At 36.1% G+C, this 16805-nt stretch overlaps 3 protein-coding genes across 5 annotated transcripts; 1 reads left to right on the top strand and 2 right to left on the bottom strand.

Annotated features, from left to right (window-relative positions):
- Nucleotides 1–250: 250 nt before the first annotated feature.
- On the top strand, nucleotides 251–3258 carry LOC109090319 (uracil phosphoribosyltransferase (FUR1) homolog (S. cerevisiae)). Its single transcript, XM_042754053.1, has 7 exons — nucleotides 251–666; nucleotides 927–969; nucleotides 1298–1367; nucleotides 1497–1559; nucleotides 1693–1854; nucleotides 2071–2169; nucleotides 2818–3258. The coding sequence occupies exons 1-7, from the start codon at nucleotides 419–421 to the stop codon at nucleotides 2922–2924; spliced, it is 792 nt and encodes a 263-aa protein (XP_042609987.1). The 5' UTR covers nucleotides 251–418; the 3' UTR covers nucleotides 2925–3258.
- Nucleotides 3259–3288: 30 nt separating this feature from the next.
- On the bottom strand, nucleotides 3289–14348 carry LOC109090320 (palmitoyltransferase ZDHHC15A-like). Of its 3 annotated transcripts, XM_042754049.1 has the most exons (15): nucleotides 14152–14346; nucleotides 13799–13891; nucleotides 13400–13720; nucleotides 12331–13294; nucleotides 11615–11641; nucleotides 11386–11480; nucleotides 9738–9858; nucleotides 8279–8348; nucleotides 7818–7850; nucleotides 6820–6949; nucleotides 6343–6475; nucleotides 6134–6260; nucleotides 4284–4384; nucleotides 3690–3748; nucleotides 3289–3585 (listed from the first exon to the last, which is right to left on the bottom strand). In XM_042754049.1, exons 4-14 carry the CDS (start codon nucleotides 12446–12448, stop codon nucleotides 3705–3707), a joined length of 999 nt encoding a protein of 332 aa, XP_042609983.1. In that variant the 5' UTR covers nucleotides 12449–13294; nucleotides 13400–13720; nucleotides 13799–13891; nucleotides 14152–14346; the 3' UTR covers nucleotides 3289–3585; nucleotides 3690–3704. The 3 variants fall into 3 exon arrangements, with proteins under 3 accessions (XP_042609983.1, XP_042609984.1, XP_042609986.1); XM_042754050.1 differs by having other exon boundaries at nucleotides 6820–6940; nucleotides 12331–13720; nucleotides 14152–14345; XM_042754052.1 differs by lacking the exon at nucleotides 11615–11641 and having other exon boundaries at nucleotides 12331–13720; nucleotides 14152–14348.
- Nucleotides 14349–14788: 440 nt separating this feature from the next.
- On the bottom strand, nucleotides 14789–16467 carry LOC122145166 (transcriptional regulator ATRX-like; the record flags this gene model as incomplete). Its single annotated transcript, XM_042757382.1, has 4 exons — nucleotides 14789–15108; nucleotides 15244–15377; nucleotides 15728–15813; nucleotides 16294–16467. Coding segments are annotated over 4 exons (540 nt in total), but the record flags the coding sequence as incomplete, so codon positions are not given.
- Nucleotides 16468–16805: the final 338 nt, after the last annotated feature.

The raw sequence follows: 16805 nt of genomic DNA, 5'->3' as shown, positions 1-16805 counted from the left end.
TATATAGTTTTTTGTGTGTGTGTGTTTGACGTACGTAAATATTTTTGGAACTTGTATGACACATGTACTAATCATTTACCGTGTGTAATTACCCTTATTAAATCATGATGCATTAAAGGCACCACAATTCGCTGCTCACCCAGTCTCTACTGTGCAGTGCCTCTTACCAGTTCTCTACTGAGGGCAGTGCCTCTTACCAGTTTTACTTGAATGAGACTGCATGATTTCTATTCAATCATGTGAACCGGGATATGACGTCAGGTTGTTGTTCCCGGGAGCGTGCGTCATGTATCATGCGTCTCCTCCGCTCAGCTGTAGACATGACTGAACACATTGTCCGTAGAACAGCAATAATTTAAGTGGACCAGGTGGTTTTTGGTGTAGTGTTTTCTTCTTTTCTTTTTGTGGTTTTAGTCCTATGGAAACGGATCTTATCGAGAAGATGCCGTGCCATAACCAGCAGCTGAATAACAGTGAGAGCCCCGAACACGCTGCGAAGCACGTCCGCTTCGCCCGCAGCAGCGCTGCTTCCGAGCCCTGTCAAGATGACACGAAACCGTGTGAAACCCAAACCATCAGCGACATCCAGCGACAAATAGGACCTCAGCTGAAACTCTTGCCATTAAATGACCAAATACGAGAACTTCAGACAATCATTCGGGACAAGTGAGTGTCCAGTCCGCCTTTCAACCGGATTTGCATTGAGTGCACATTGCGTGTCCCACATTTGGCCCAGATCTTATCATATGCACCTATACACCACAGCATGTGTACTGTAACATAAACCTGTAACTTATCAGAATATATCTAAAATGTATATGTAAATGTAAGTGGGATATAAACTCATGTCATTTTGTTGCACATGTATCATACATTGAAGCAATTCGTCACATTGTGACTTTTCCTCTTTCTTGTGTTTCACTCAGAACTACCAGTAGAGGTGATTTTGTGTTCTGTGCTGATAGATTGGTAAGCATCATCAAAAACTGTTAAAATAATAGTAGTCTTGTGTTTAAATGTCAACATATCAAACTAATGGTTTATAACCAGCTATTATCTTTATTGAAGTCCTGTAAATAAAGGCAACTTACATTTAGTCATTTTTCAATCAACATATATGAATGTATGGTTGATTGCATTAAACACAGTCCCTGATTTCTGTTTCATTTTCACAATATTATTGAAGAATCCACTTGATTGTTTTTGTATTGTAAAATTAGTAGAGTGGTTCTTATGTTCTGTATTTTGTTTGCTACCCTTCAATTTGAATCTGATTGGTTGGTTGTTTTGCTCCCAGATAAGATTAGTGGTGGAGGAGGGTCTCAATCAGCTTCCCTACAGTGAATGCACTGTAACCACACCAACAGGTGAGTCTGTCACCATGGTAATTAATTCCCCTTGTTCACTGTAATCCTTTTGCATATTAATATAACATTTCTACCATCAGCTGTTGAGTTTGTGCAAAAACAAAGCTTCATTCTATGTTCCTTATGCAGGACATAAATATGAGGGAGTGAAGTTCGAAAAGGGGAACTGTGGGGTTAGCATCATGAGGAGTGGTAAGTCTCTTTTTGTCACACACATTCATACACACACACAAACCAAACGAAAAAAAATTGTGTGTATACCCCTAAAATTGTGTTAAAAAACACTATACAATACTAAAAGAAAACGCATGTATTGTGTGAGCAGGTGAGGCCATGGAGCAAGGCCTAAGAGATTGCTGCAGGTCAATCCGTATTGGAAAGATTCTGATCCAGAGCGATGAGGAGACACAAAAGGCCAAAGTATACTATGCAAAGTTCCCGCCTGACATCAGCAGGAGGAAGGTTCTGCTCATGTACCCTATACTTAGTGAGTACTTGACCTCTATAACAAGGCATAAAACCATCTCACATACTGTAGAATCTGTGAATTTTTTTTTTCTTTTGCATCTTCTGCACTGATTTGGGTTCATGGTATAAATCACTTGTTGAAAAAGAATGCATGAGAATGACAGGAATTGCAATTTCATCTGGGCCTACCTGTAAGTACTCCAGAAATGGCATTGTTGTGTAAACGTGTGTTCAGGTACAGGCAACACTGTAATAGAAGCGGTGCGGGTGCTGAATGAACACGGCCTGCTGGCCAAACATATCATACTACTGAGTCTATTCTCCACTCCACACGGTAAGACACACAAACACAGTAAAGCCTTGATCTGTATTCCCATTTATGAATCAATTACATGACAAATATATGTATTATTTTAACTATCTTCTTAGTACATATTAATAGTTCTCAAATAAAATGCAAACTTAACTGTACAACTAATCCCAGTATTTGGAATATATTCACTCATTTATAATCATTTTAGACATGTATAATTTATATACACTACCATTCAAAAATTGGGGTTGGTAGTTTTTTCTCACCAAGGCTGCATTTGTTTACAAAAATACAGTAAAATAAGCAATATTTTGAAATGTTACAAGTTAAAATAACTGTTCTATTTTAATACTTTTTACAATGTAATTTATTACTGAGGTGGAATAGCAGACTTTTTAGCACCTCAAGTCATCAGTGTCTCAAGACACTTATCAACAGTGTTGAAAATTGTTGTGCTGCTAAATACTTTTGTGGATTTTTTTTTTTTTTTTTTCGAAACTTTGATAAATTTAAAGTTCTTAAGAACAGCACTTATTTGAATTTTTTTTTGTATTAATGTCTTTACTGTCACCTTAGTTTTAATTTTATGCATTTTAATGCATCCTCCAAGAATAATTAATTTCCTTCTTCCTATATATAAAGTCTATTTTTAAATAATGTTGTGTGCAGGTGCGCAATCTATCGTTCAGGAGTTTCCTGACATTACTATACTGACAACTGAAGTTCATGCCGTTGCTCCGACACACTTCGGACAGAGATATTTTGGCACAGACTGACAGCCCAGCAACTGCACACACGTTCCCTTGGATTCAGCTGAAGTGGCTTGCATGTTTTGTGTTGTTTTTTTGTTTTCATCCAGCTGGTAAAGCCCACAGAAAGTGTCTCTTTGTACGTGTGATTGGTTTATCAGGGCTGGCCTCTGTATTTTTATTGGTTGTTATTATGGATTTACCCATGCTTAATGTGAGCAAGTGTATTACAATCTTTCAAATACATGTGCCTATCCATGATGCCACCAGGATTAAAACAAACTGTGTTCAGACTGTTCCTAAACATTTTAGAGTGATGCAAACAGAAAAAAAATACAAATAAAATATTTTTTGTATTTAATTGTTTTTATTTTATTTATAAAATCTGTTATTCAGTTCATACAAAACACCAAACTACATTTCACCACAAAATAATGAATTTAAACCATTATCACTCAGCAGGGACACCTGATAAAGCTCTCTCACACCCTGATCAGTAAAAGAGAGGTTTCAGAGACCTGATCACTCTTGCAGGAAGTGTTTCAGGTGAAAACTGAGCATGCAGGCAGTTGTTTTTACCCTGAGGGCCTCCCGCCACTCCTGTAAGCTTAACCTGTGATTGAGAACTTTCTAAAATTGCCCCAGTTGAGACTCGCTGTGACGACGTTACATGACACATTCTGTCCACCTACAAATACAAAGAATGGTTTATATTAAATAACAATTTGAATACTTTGAATGCTGCTGCTTCAAGGAGGTGTCCTTGAAAAACAGAACAATCATTTCTCATACCTTATTTCATTACTGCTAGTCATCCAGTGCTACGGTAACAGAGACCCCCTCAGGTGAGACTGATGGCAGCACAGAATGAGACAGACAAATAGCTCAAATCAGAATTTTATAACATTTTGCACACCACATTTTTCCCCAAAAGGGCACAATAAAAACTCACACTCAAAACCTCTTTTTCCCCAAAAAAACTACAACAACAAAAAAAAAAAAAAATGTTTGTATTATAATAAAAGCTTCCATATATTTCTCTCTTAAACGGGCAGTTACTGAGAATTAAAAAAAATATTATTCCAGTGCTATTTGGAGTTTGTTTTACATCAGTAGGGGAATTTTAAAGTAAGTGTGTTCGTAATCCTACTCTTTGAGAAAGCACACTTAAGTTAATGACAGAAGCAGAGAGGAGATCACCTTCAGAGACAGCGTGAGAACTGGGATAAATTCGGTCTCCCTCTAAATAAAAGATTTACCAAACCATTCTGACTACAGCGGTGACACAAAATTAGATAACTCTGCAAACCAGCAAACTAGCTCTAATTGATTAACCAAAAAACACAACTGACTGTTGACTGACATGATTCAGAAAATATGTCTTACCCACACTTCCTTCCATGGCATAATGTCCATTTCCATTCATCACTGAATGACTGTGAGAGGACATCTGCCATCTCAAGGGGAAAGAATGTCCATCCCCTTGACTGTAACAGACACAACAGAAACAGTTGGTAAACAAAAGCTATGACATCTGTGTTGTGGCATTACAACAAAATAAATCACACATCTTAAATTCTTTTGATTGCTGTCATTTAACTAAACGGAAATGCCAGTATTGAACAAGGATATACAGTATTGAAATTTGTCAATACTTGCATTTCGCTCTGAAAACTGGAAAATGTTAATATCAGGAAATGTTTTTCACTCTCTCAGCTGTGCCTACAGTGATTTTACCATGGGTAAAATGGGTAAGCACTTAGCACTGTCATTAGGCAAAGTGCCTAAAGCTTATTTAACTATGGTAACATCACTGTAAAAACAGACCAGAGTGGCTGACAAAATTTCTTTTGTAAAATGGTGGCAATACCAATATGATATAAGACAATAAGCATTAATTCTTGTTTCTGAAAAAAGTCTTCTCACCCAGGCTGCATTTATTTGATCAAAAATACAGTAATATTGTGAAATATTATCATCATTTAAAAAGACCTAACATTGTGAAATAGTATTATAATTTAAAAAGAACTATCTTCTATTTTGATATATTTAAAAACTTAAAACTTTATTTAATCCCGTGATGGCAAAGCTGAATTATCAGCAGCCATTACTTATCTTCCATGCAGAAATGCTGATTTGATACTTTAAATAAAAAATGATTTATTGACGTCAATAATTTATTGTCATCTTGAAAAGTTGTGATACTTATTATTTTTGTTGGCACCATGATACATTTTTTCAACGATTCTTTAATGAATAGAAAGTAAAACAATTTTTTTTTTTTTTAAGCAGAACTCTTTTGTAGGAATAAATGTCTTCACGGGTCTATTTTGATCAATTTAATGTGTCCTTGCTGAATAAAAAATAATTTTTATAAAAAAGTCTTACTGGGCCCAAACTTTTGAACAGTAATCTATACTATTATTATTTATTCGAATAAACAATTCTTCTTCAAAAATGATTTGTCAATCTTGTGGTTGTCATGCATCATTGTGCACATCTACATGCACATTAGAAAGCTGATAACTCAAAAATATCAGCTTATTAAAATAACCAGTTTTCCATGTTTACATGCACATCAGTAACCTGGCAATGCAAGTAAACTGGGTTTACATGACTTTATTAATAAATCAGGTTATTTCCCTTTAGTGACGTCAAAACATAGCTAACCATTTGCATATCTGACTCTGAGTATTCCATATGTTGTCAGTTGTGATGCTTAAATAAAGCTTGCAACATGTCAGCAGGAAACTTACAGCTCATATATTATCCTCTCATGCAGTTGCAGCATTTTGACTGAATCACTTCACATCTGCTGCATGAGATGAGAACACTTTTTTTATATATATCATTTTCTGGGTCATGCACACTTCAATAAGCCGATAGAAAGCAGGTTATTGTTTACATGCCACAGAAAATCTGTGCAAAATGTATGCTTACGCCGTTAATGAACTGCATTTACATGACCGTTGTCGGCTTATGAACGTGCATGTAAACTCACTTATTGAGTTCTTAGAGCAGGGATCCTTAAATCTGACCCACAAGATCCACTTTCCTGCAGAGGAAATCAAACACACCTGAGCATGCTAATCAATGTCTTCAGGATCATTAGAAAATCACAGGTAGGTGAGTTTGATCAGGGTTGGAAATAAATTCTGCAGCGCATTGGCCTTCCAGGGTGAGATTTGAGGAACCCTGTCTTAGAGTCAGAACAATGATTATCACTTAATGCTGACCTGCTGGATACTGGAAGTGGCCAGAGACTTTTTTTCTTTCCAAACACCTGTAAGAAGTTTGCCTGGACACCTACATCAAATGCCTCACTTGCTGGTCCATCCGCAAAAAAGGGGACTGACAACCACTCTGACAGAAAGAGAGTGAGAGCTGTAATGACCCCTACAAAACCTCATACAAAATATGTGAATATGTGAAATGCAGGTTTTACCAAGAGTAGTTTTGTTGCTGGTGAGAAGCCAGATGTGGAAGAAAAGCAAAAAACAGAGTGTGACAGCAAACATGCCTGACACCAGTGTCAGGAACAAAACATGCAGTTTAACACAACTATCAAACAGTTTGCCCTGAGAGAGAGAGAGAGAGAAAGAACAGAGTGTAATCCAGGAATATTATAGTAAGATTCCATAAAACATAGAAATAAGAAGTGTTGATTTAAGAATTTGATATGAGGATTATTGCACAAGAATTCATTATACTGCAAAAAATAAAAACCTTTTTATCACATTTATTCACAAATTATCCAAAGCGACTTTGCATTCAAGCTATATATTTTATTAGAATGTGTAATATATTTCAAGTAACTGATACCAAGTGACAGTAGATGGACTGTGGACATGCCATCTGAGGCTGAGACTAGTCTCTACCACTAAAAGTGCATGTGAATCTTGCTAAAAATATATGCACTGACCAGCCACAGTTGGATGAAGGTTGGTGTAACCGTTGTGACGATGAGGAGGCAATATAGGAGTGAGTAGAGCAGGAATAGCATGAAGAACTTATAGTTGGAGAATCCAATACAGTTATTCAGCCTAAACATGCTCACAACAGCACACACAGAAGAGAATAAATGTCACTTTAAAAAAAAAACAAAAAAAACGACAATGTCATTTTGACATTTAAACAAGATTAAACAATTTTTAAGTCAATGTAAATAGCCATTTTACTTCCTGAATTTAAGTTAAATTAATGCCTAAATGACTCCAATTTCCAATAGTCTGCACTGCCTAAGCAACATCAGAGGGAAATAAAGATGTTTAAAGGAATATCATACCCACCATTTTACAAAATATTAGGAATTTACTCACTCTTCGGCCATTTAAGGTGTAAATGAGTTTGTTTCTTCATTGGAACAGATATAAATTTAGCATTACACTTGCTCACCAATGGATCCTCTGCAGTGAATGGGTGCCGTCAGGATGAAAGTTGATAAAAAAAAACAATAATCCACAAGCAATCCACATGACGAAAAGCCACATGTATCATAATAAACAAATACATTAAAAGTCCTTGATGCATTTGTTTCTTACAAACCCACAGCTTTTCACTTCACAAGATGTTTGTTGGACTGGAGTGGTGTGGATTATAGTGATGTTTTTAGCAGCTGTTTTGACTCTCATTCTGACAGCACCCATTCACTGCAGAGGATCCATTAGTGAGCAAAGGGATGTAATGCAAAATTTTTCCAAATCTGTTCCAAAGAAGAACTCTACACCTTGGATGACCTGAGGGTGCGTAACTTTTCTGCAAATGTTCATTTTTGGGTAATCTACTCCTTTAAAGTAAGAATAAGTTATTATACTTAGATTAAACATAACAAATATATTCTCACCAATAAACATTAACTTGAAATATGCATTTAGAAAAGTAAGCAGTGTCAATTTTTATTTTAACAGCCAGTTTACAAACCATGGGCAATGATGATCCATCTTTAGTACACACCTATAGAAAAAAAGAAAGAGCCAGACACAGGAGTGAAGTGCACAAGCCACAGGAACTATTCTCATTAAATAATAATAAAAAAAGTGTAATCAGACACACACACATTCAAAATCTCCACAAACACATAGTCATTCTTTTTCTCTATCTCACTCTCTCACACACTCAGACCTGGACTTTAAATGAAGGATGGGAACCTGATACTGACACGGAGCAAAACTCATTTGAGAAGATTCACTGTGTCCACTCAAATAAATGTGACCGAGCGCTTCAACAACATCCTGTAATTATCACACACACACTCACCCACAGATCACATTTCTACGTCTCCCTTTCATTAAGGGAAGAGTGTGTAGATGAGTGGGAGATGCACTGATACGCACACATGGAGAGAGGGAGGGGAGAGAAAGACGAGAGAGAGCGATTCTTACATTTGGCAGACAGAACAGTGATGGCAGCGATCTGGTTTTATCAATTGGCAGTGATGACAGAACCTGATAGCTGAGATGAACACACACACAAACAACCAAATAAATAAATAACATTTTCTCCAACATTTAGGTAAATGGAATCCCACTTTAATAACATGTTTTCTTTCATCATAGAATATCTTATATTAAAAGATAGTTTTAGATTAGTTAACAGAAATTAACTTAAATTCACTATAAATTATGTCTTGATTTATGAAATGGCTTCAAAACTTATAAATGGATAACTTCCCAAATAAGAAAATCAGTACAAATACAGGTGTTTTAGTACTTAGACCCCAAACTTAAAAAAAAAAAAAAAAAAAAATCCTTTTGCCTTTAAATTAAGAGAGTCTACTGGCCATTCAGGTAAAACACTTGTGTGTAGTTATGCTTTATGTACTAAAATTATTAGTTTACTCAAAAATAAAATTCCACCATTGTTACCCTTACTATTACTGTTAGCACATGCTGATCTATATGTAAAATACATTTATTACTCAATTAATTTCTTATTCACTTTTATCTTGTTTGGTTTTGTTTATTATCGACACACTGGTGTTAATGAATTGATCACCTGTCAAGTTGTATTAAATTAAAGTTTTATATATATACTTAAGGAGAAGAAAACAATGACAGAATTTCTTTATATATATATATATATATATATATATATATATATATATATATATATATATATATAAAGAAATTCTGGAGTAAATTACTAAACCAGAGTAAATTACATTACCACACATAATGTTTTTGAAGCCAAGACGGTGGCATTAACATTTTTTACTGATTTTAAGCAAATAATGAATTTTGTTTTGCTGCAGGGCTGGGTATCGATACAGATTTTGCAATTCAGTCTGATTCCAATACATTTGGGTGTATTTCAGCTATAATCTCCTTTTTGTGTACATATGGGAAAATTCTTTCTTTCCTAATGCTGAAAATGAAGACAGTGTTTGATATTGACTCTCTGAAATATTCAATAAAACAAACTAATCATTTATTAGTCATTTATTTTGGGAAATGGGCTACACTGATAGGACTACATGTTTTTGATTTAATAAAAAGTGTAGACCTAAAATATAATTTCTTTTGCCATAGTGCTAAATATTCAGTACTGGCATCACAGATCCACCTGTGTTACGAAGCACTGATGCAGGGAAACCTTCTAACATGGTGCAGATGCTTTTCACTGAAAGCCATTCAAAATGCACTAATTGCAGATTCAGTGTCTCTGGAGTAATCTAGAGTTCAGTGTCTTCCCTCAATTACATGGTGCTGATGGAGCAGGTTAATGTGTACAGGTTCAGTGTGAATCGAGTTACATTTGGACTGGATCCAGTTATGTTTTGAGATGTTATTTATACTTCACACTGTTGTTTTTATATGCTATAGTGCCAAAGGGTTTCCTGACCTCTGGCTGCTGTACGGGTGTGAACTGGGAGCTTCTGGGAAATTTCCAGAAGAATCTGACTCTTCTCCATACCGCCATGTTCCTGCTCATAGAGCAGCGAGTCTGAAGAGGAGAGCTGAAACTGAACACAGACATCCGCGCACACACAAACACACACATACAATTAGTAAATTAGATTGCAGTGCTCTGAGAGGGAGAGGGGTTTCTTTTACGCTCATTTGTCACGTATGACATGCCTGACTTGAATAACTTGCAGGTGGACGGCCTGACCCTCGTAAGAGCCCAAGTCTGTCGCTTCTGCTGGGGTGAAGCCAGCAGAACTGAGGAGCAGTTTAAATTTCCCTAGCCAAAAAGTACTGTGATATATTACGGTACAGAGATGCAAGGCCGTAAAGATGTCAAACATTAGGAACATTAGGGGGACAAAACCAAATTTTTAGGAATAAAAAAATAGACAAACAGCAAAAGAACTACAACTTATTGTAATTATCTTAATTATTTGCAAATAACATTTTAATTCTACAAAATTTATTTTGCACACATTCCTTCTTTGTCTTACACCTAATGTGCATAAAAAGGATAACGTTTCAGTTACATTCATTTAAGAATTACGCTCTATTTTCATCTCAAAACAGTGATATCTGTCATAAAAGCAGTCTGAATAACTGAATATTAATATTTTCTCTCACTTACATTTCTATTGTTAAACAGCTCAAATATTATATGTTTAGCTATTACATAATACCTCACAATCTTTTTTACAATGTGTAGAACTGTAAGTCATGTACATTTACATTTAATTATTTTGCAGATGCTTTTATCCAAAACAACTTACAATTGGGGAAAACATAAAGCAGTTCTTCTTAAAGAAGCAATCAGACACAGGAAGTGCTCGTAATACCAAGTTTCAGTTATTATTCAAATAAGTAAAAGCTAGAAAGGGAAGGAGTAAGGAGGAAAAAAAGTTTTTTGTTTGTTTTTTTTTAGGTTAAAGTAAACTACTGTGTGTACTGTGTACAGTAAACCCTGTCTTCTTTGATTTGATTGGCCATCTTAATCATTTTGACATTGACAAGCATTGCTAGACCACCAAGCCTCAACAAAAAGCTTAAACATTTTGTCATCCTAACAACAAACACAGCAGTGCATAATGAAGTGCAACAGAGCAGCATCAATTCAACACTCAGAAAAAAAGGTATAAAAGCTGTCACTAGTGCAGTACCCTTTCAAAAAAGTACTATGTACCATAAAGATGCTGATATGTACACTTCAGGTATTAATATATATACCATTACGGTACAAATATGCACCTTTTAGGGGTAAATAAGTTACAAAGATGTACCTTTTGAAAAGGTATTGCCCCAGTGACAGCTGAGAGTCAATAATATCAAATATTGAAGAATATCAAATATTGGTGGGGAAATTTTGGCCATATCTGAGTATTTGGGGTATTTGGTGGCCTCATCTCTCTCAATTTCTATGGTGGTTACGGCCCTGTAGTACTAATATCACACATTGTTTATGTGGTACTCCATGGTACAAAATGCAGGGCTTTACTATCGTACCATGTACAAAAGCCATGGGTGTCAAGTCTAGAAAAGGAACGTAGTTTTTGGTAAAGAACCATCACTTTATGATGCTACTGTACCTCCACAGAAGGAGAGGATGGTGGAGTGGACAGTGTTTTCCAAAATGACCATGAGAACATTCCAAAACACATGTGGAACAGGCAAAGGAACACCACTGAGAGAGAATATATACACACAATTATCAATCAAAATGACCCGGAGCAAACGTCAGTTTTGTTCATTCAAACATTAGAACTGCGTATTTTCATTCATTCTCAATGAATATCTAGAAAAACAAAGATTTCCTACCTCTCTGCGTCGCACAGGTAAGCAGGACTGTCACAAATATGAACAAGAGTCAAAGCAGTCATTTATAACTTCTGATAATATGGAGCCTATAACAAACTTTTGAATGAGTTATAAATATTTCGAATAATAACTAATGCTCAATGACTTTCCAAACCAAAGAGCTAGGAGATCGGGGAGTGCAACATCATTTTAACCAATAAGAAATGTGCTACCGGGATGAAATCACTAATCTCTGTTAACAACAATGCACTTCTGCTAAAGTCACAAAAACTGCTCAAAATAGACCAGTGTACAGGTTTCATTTTTCAGTTACGTAACTGACTAACTACTGAGTTATGCATTTCTATATTTGTTTGCAACTGTAATGTTTCGAATCAAAATTGGTTTAGCTTTTTGCACTAACATTATCAGGGATTGGGTTGGTGATGGTGGATGGCATAATTAACTTTGAACAAGTAAATTTAAGTACATATACAAAATGAATGTTCATTATTTAAAAAAAAAACCTCAGCAATGGAGTAATTTGTAATTGACATGAAATTACAGATAAGTGACAAATACAGCTGTTTTGTATTAATGTTGAAAAACATAAAAAACATTGCAGACACAAACATGTATATTTTGATATAGCCTGTAGTTCATATATATATATATATATCGAAGTCTGCGTCACCAAACTCCTAACTTAAAAAGACTTTGCAAAAAATATTACTCACTCCAGCAGAAGTGCACGACATATGCGTAGTATGACCACATCACAACCATGATAATGATCGTAACCGGTATGCAGTAGAGAAGCCGCGCGCAGCGCCGGAGACACGCAGGCAGAGGCATCACGATGACCGTCGAGACCGGCGCACGTCTCTCTATCTCTGGACAATCTGTGACTGCAGCGACGAGTCCATAGTAATGAAGCAAAGTAATAAGCGAAACAGCGCCCCCGCAGGACACAGTAAGTGGTTTTTTTTTTACATTTTTATTTCTATTATTTTATTGCAAATACAAAGCAATTGAACAGAGAAGATAGCTCACGTCATAACACAGATTGAGCGTTGGAATTTTAAAATAAATTATTATTTTATATATTTTATATATAATATTAATATTATATATATTATATATTTTTTTAACTAAATGTATTAGCAACAACAACAGTGCAGGCTACTGAATCTCCATTGTTTGTATCCAAAAGTATAGTAGTGGTTTTGAGGTAGCTAGAAACGGCGAAGGGCTCAGACACACTGTTTAGTACTGTAAGGAAATAGTGTTGCTTTAAGGTTCTAATTTAAGTTACACATGTAGTAGGATTTCTGACAACAGCACAGTTTGCTTTGAGGTCTCAAAACATGTGTGCCTAAGCATCATCTTGTGAATTTATTCAGTGCTCTAATGTTAAAACTACATTCATATTGGTGATGTTGAGAGCAGCTTACTTTTATCAAATCCAACACAAACTATGTTTTCTGAAGAAAGGGGATTGGGTTATGTGTGTGTTTTTGGAACTGAGAAAACCGCATTGGGTTGCTTCAGCCGAAATGTGATGTTGGAGTTGTTATAAGTGCCCAAAGCAGCAGAACGTTCTGCATTGCCTTGTTTTAAAGGTAATGAAGTTGCTGAAGGAACACTCTTGGTTGTATAGGCAAAGTTTCAAGAAGCCAGAGCCTGCTGAAGATAAATGAACTGAGGAGAGAAAGACAGACTGTTAGCACTACAGTCTGCAGCTCCAGAATTACTCTTTAATACATTCATGGAATGCTAAATGTTAGGTCAGAGGTGAAACTGTACCTGTAGTGCTTGGTTGAGGTTTCTGTGGGTGGGTTCATTGGCATTCTGTACATTATTTATAATAGTTTATTAGTGGAGTTAAGTGTAAATTATCTTGTTTGTGATGTGTACCACCCGAGGGCACTCCATACCACAGTTTAAATCCACTGACTTGAGATTTGCAGTTTGTACCTTCTTTTCTGCATGGTATTCATCCCAGGATGCTCTGCGCTCTTCCTCGCTCAGCTCCTCTTCTTCCCGGTGGTCTAACAATGATTTGTGCTCATGATAACTTACTATGAGCTGCCCACAGCTCTGTAGCAGCCGGACCAACATGTCATCCTGGAAGACGAAACCTTACGGTCATCTGTGTGTCTGTTTGCTGTCTGTACCACAGCAGGGCCATTTATGTGTGCTTACTGCAGGCATTTCTGTGTGTTTACTGGGCCGTAGATCTGGCTGGAAGTGATACAGCTCGTTCAGCTGTCTGTGTGTGAAGTGTCTCTGAATCTGCTGCTTGTCCAGAACACGAGAGGACAGAACAAAAGAAAACAAACAGCCATATTAAAAATGTAAGAAAATAGCTTCCCATATAGTATGTTAAAGCTGTAAAAATTAATGTGAAAAATGAAATAAAAAACTTATATGAAATAAAAATAATAATAAAAAAAAAATTAAGACATTCTTTACTCAATAGTAAAAAAATCTTGAATAGGTTAACAATGGTTAACTTCTTAAGTCCTCCCAAGTATCTGTCGTTTGTATTTGTATACCTGGGCCAGAAAACGGTACACATATAGTTTTTTTCTGCCCAAAGCGATAGACTCTGAAGATGCTCTGGACGTCATATGACGGATTCCAGCAAGCGTCAAACACCACAACCCGGTTTGAAGCGACCAGATTGATTCCCAGAGACCCCGCGCTAGGGGAGATCAGAAACAACGCCCTCTGACATAGAGGAAACAGCAAGAGTCAGGACAAGAAATGCAGACAACTTAAATTTGATGTTGAATAACTTTTTGAGTGCACCTTATGTTTTTTTACAATTTTGCATAACCATGGAAAATGAACAAATGACATTTCTTACATTCTCCTGTAGAAACTCTTCATTTACCTTTGTATGGACAACATTTATTCCCCCTGGTCTCATCTGCATACAGGAGGAAACTCTCAGTAAGGTCAAGCGATATCAGAGGAAAAAGCAAACAGCATTCATAAAAACCTAGTGTGACTCTGAACATTAAACTCGTAATCACTACCAATCAAAAGTTTGGGGTTGGAATGTTTTTTTTTTATGTTTTTGAAAGAAGTCTACTATGCTCATTCAAGGCTACAATTATTTGATCAAAAATACAGTAAAACAGTAATATTGTGAAATATTATTACAACTGAAAACAACTGTTTTCTATTTAAAAAATTTAAAATGTCATTTATTCTTGTGATGGCAAATTTTTACTACCCCTTTCTGATCAATTTGAAAGTATTAATTTCTTTTTAAAACATCTTTTGAACAGTGGGTTATATGAACATAACAACCCATGCAAAGCTTATAAAAAGTGCTACTTCTGTTCAAAAATGTTTTCCTCATACTTTGTCCTGTAGTTTCTCTGCCCAGTGTAAAATCTCCAGTAGCGACTGCAATTTCCCAGAGTGCTTCAGCACTTTGGCATCAGCCACTGTTACAAATGGCAGATACCAGTCGGCAGATGGCCCATTACCCACAACAAATCCTATACAATAGACAGAGAGAAACACTAAGAATGTGACAGACATAAAGACAAAGAGAGGCAGATTAAAGGAGAGAGAGAGAGAGACTGTTTTCCCACCAGCTTCTCCACAGAGAGAGAGAGAGACTGTTTTCCCACCAGCTTCTCCACCAGAAATTTCCATTGTGGCTGTGTTTGTGACATCTGGATTTTGATTGGACCCGCTGACAAAGGAGACTGGATCAGTATTTCTCTCTCCATCACCCACTAAACCTGCACTTGTTGGCTCTCTCCTGTGAGACAGACACATTGGAATCATAACTATCAGAGGAAATCTGGTCTTGTGTAGAGGAGACTTAGACTTCTAGCAGATGTCTCACTGATTCCACATAACTGTATATTATACATCAAGTATGTTCTGACTGACTGTGATTGTGTCACATTACCTAGCAATCTCACATTTACCATTTGCTTCCAAAACTAAATATTCTACAATGCTTTAATTTACATTGTTTACAAAAACAAATGTCTTTTTGTTCATCAATTCAGAGTTACTCTAGTTTTGAAGTCTGATATTGTACAGAAGCATGAGGCACATTAGTGGTACAGGAAATATTCAAATCTGATAAGAAACACAGCATACCCTTCAGAGTCATTCGGCTTTACAGAATCGCTCACCAAACCTGCACCCAGACCTGTGAAGACAGGAGCAGGCTCTTCCTTTTCCCCTTGCATCACACATAGAAATACAGTATTTAGATTTCATGTCATAATTGATGGAGAAAAATCAAGTGACCAAAAAAATTAAGTGACAGGATGTTTGTAAAAATGAGGCAAGATGTGTATACGCTATCAGTACTGTAAGATTTTTAAATTTGCTGTTTTTCTGTGTGTACAGTAAAAACAGTAACTGCAATAACTGATTTATTACTGACATACTGTGCATTTATGTGAAATATTATTCCAATTTAAAACAACTGTTTTCTATTTTAAAACATTTTTAAACTTATAATGGTGTTTCAAAAGCCATTTTTCCAATCTTGCATATCATTGTTCTTTTGTTTATCTGAATTGCTTCCATTGTCATTATTTGTAAGTCGCTTTGCATAAAAGCGTCTGCTAAAGGACTAAAAGTAAATGTCAAAAAAAAATCTTGCTGACCCCAAACATGTGAATGGTAGTGTTACCTGGGTGAGTGTATGTATGTACCTTATTCCTGTTCAGCTGAGCAAGACACCAGGGATGAGTCCATATCAAACTCAGAACATGAAGGTCCTGAAACCAATTGTTCACACCTACTCCTTTCCCTAAAACAAAGACACTATTTGGCTCAGTGTATGCTAGAGTCAGGTGGTATGACAAAAATCTTAATGTGATGTTGTAAATTCATGAAAGCATCTGATATATAAGAACCATTAAGCAATTGTAAGCCATGTCATATACAAGGCTATTTTAACGCAATACTGGCTTATTATATCACCCAATTATAAGATATTTGTGAATGCTAATTTGTGAATGCTAAAGGTTTTTACATTATCTTTGTCACCATCTAAAGCTGACTTATGGTTCATTTCCACAGCATAATTTAATAAGACTGTTAAATCTCAAAATATGGGGGAAGTCGTGGCCTAATGGTTAGAGAGTTTCACTCCTAACCCTAAGGTTGTGGGTTCGAGTCTCGCGCCGGCAATACCACGACTGAGGTGCCCTTGAGCAAGGCA

The sequence above is a fragment of the Cyprinus carpio genome, chromosome A5 (assembly GCF_018340385.1).
Source record: "Cyprinus carpio isolate SPL01 chromosome A5, ASM1834038v1, whole genome shotgun sequence".
Taxonomy (NCBI): domain Eukaryota; kingdom Metazoa; phylum Chordata; class Actinopteri; order Cypriniformes; family Cyprinidae; genus Cyprinus; species Cyprinus carpio.
The sequence above is the reverse complement of the archived record's forward strand: the minus strand, read 5'-3'. Positions and strand labels throughout refer to the sequence as shown.

Coding starts and splice junctions, on each gene's coding strand:
- LOC109090319 (XM_042754053.1), top strand. CDS start 419: ATGGAAACGGATCTTATCGAGAAGATGCCGTGCCATAACCAGCAGCTG. Junction 667..926: donor CAGACAATCATTCGGGACAA/GTGAGTGTCCAG, acceptor TGTTTCACTCAG/AACTACCAGTAGAGGTGATT. Junction 1,368..1,496: donor CACTGTAACCACACCAACAG/GTGAGTCTGTCA, acceptor TTCCTTATGCAG/GACATAAATATGAGGGAGTG.
- LOC109090320 (XM_042754049.1), bottom strand. CDS start 12,448: ATGCCTCTGCCTGCGTGTCTCCGGCGCTGCGCGCGGCTTCTCTACTGC. Junction 11,481..11,614: donor TACCTGTGCGACGCAGAGAG/GTAGGAAATCTT, acceptor ATTCTCTCTCAG/TGGTGTTCCTTTGCCTGTTC. Junction 3,749..4,283: donor TGCCATGGAAGGAAGTGTGG/GTAAGACATATT, acceptor TGCTGCCATCAG/TCTCACCTGAGGGGGTCTCT.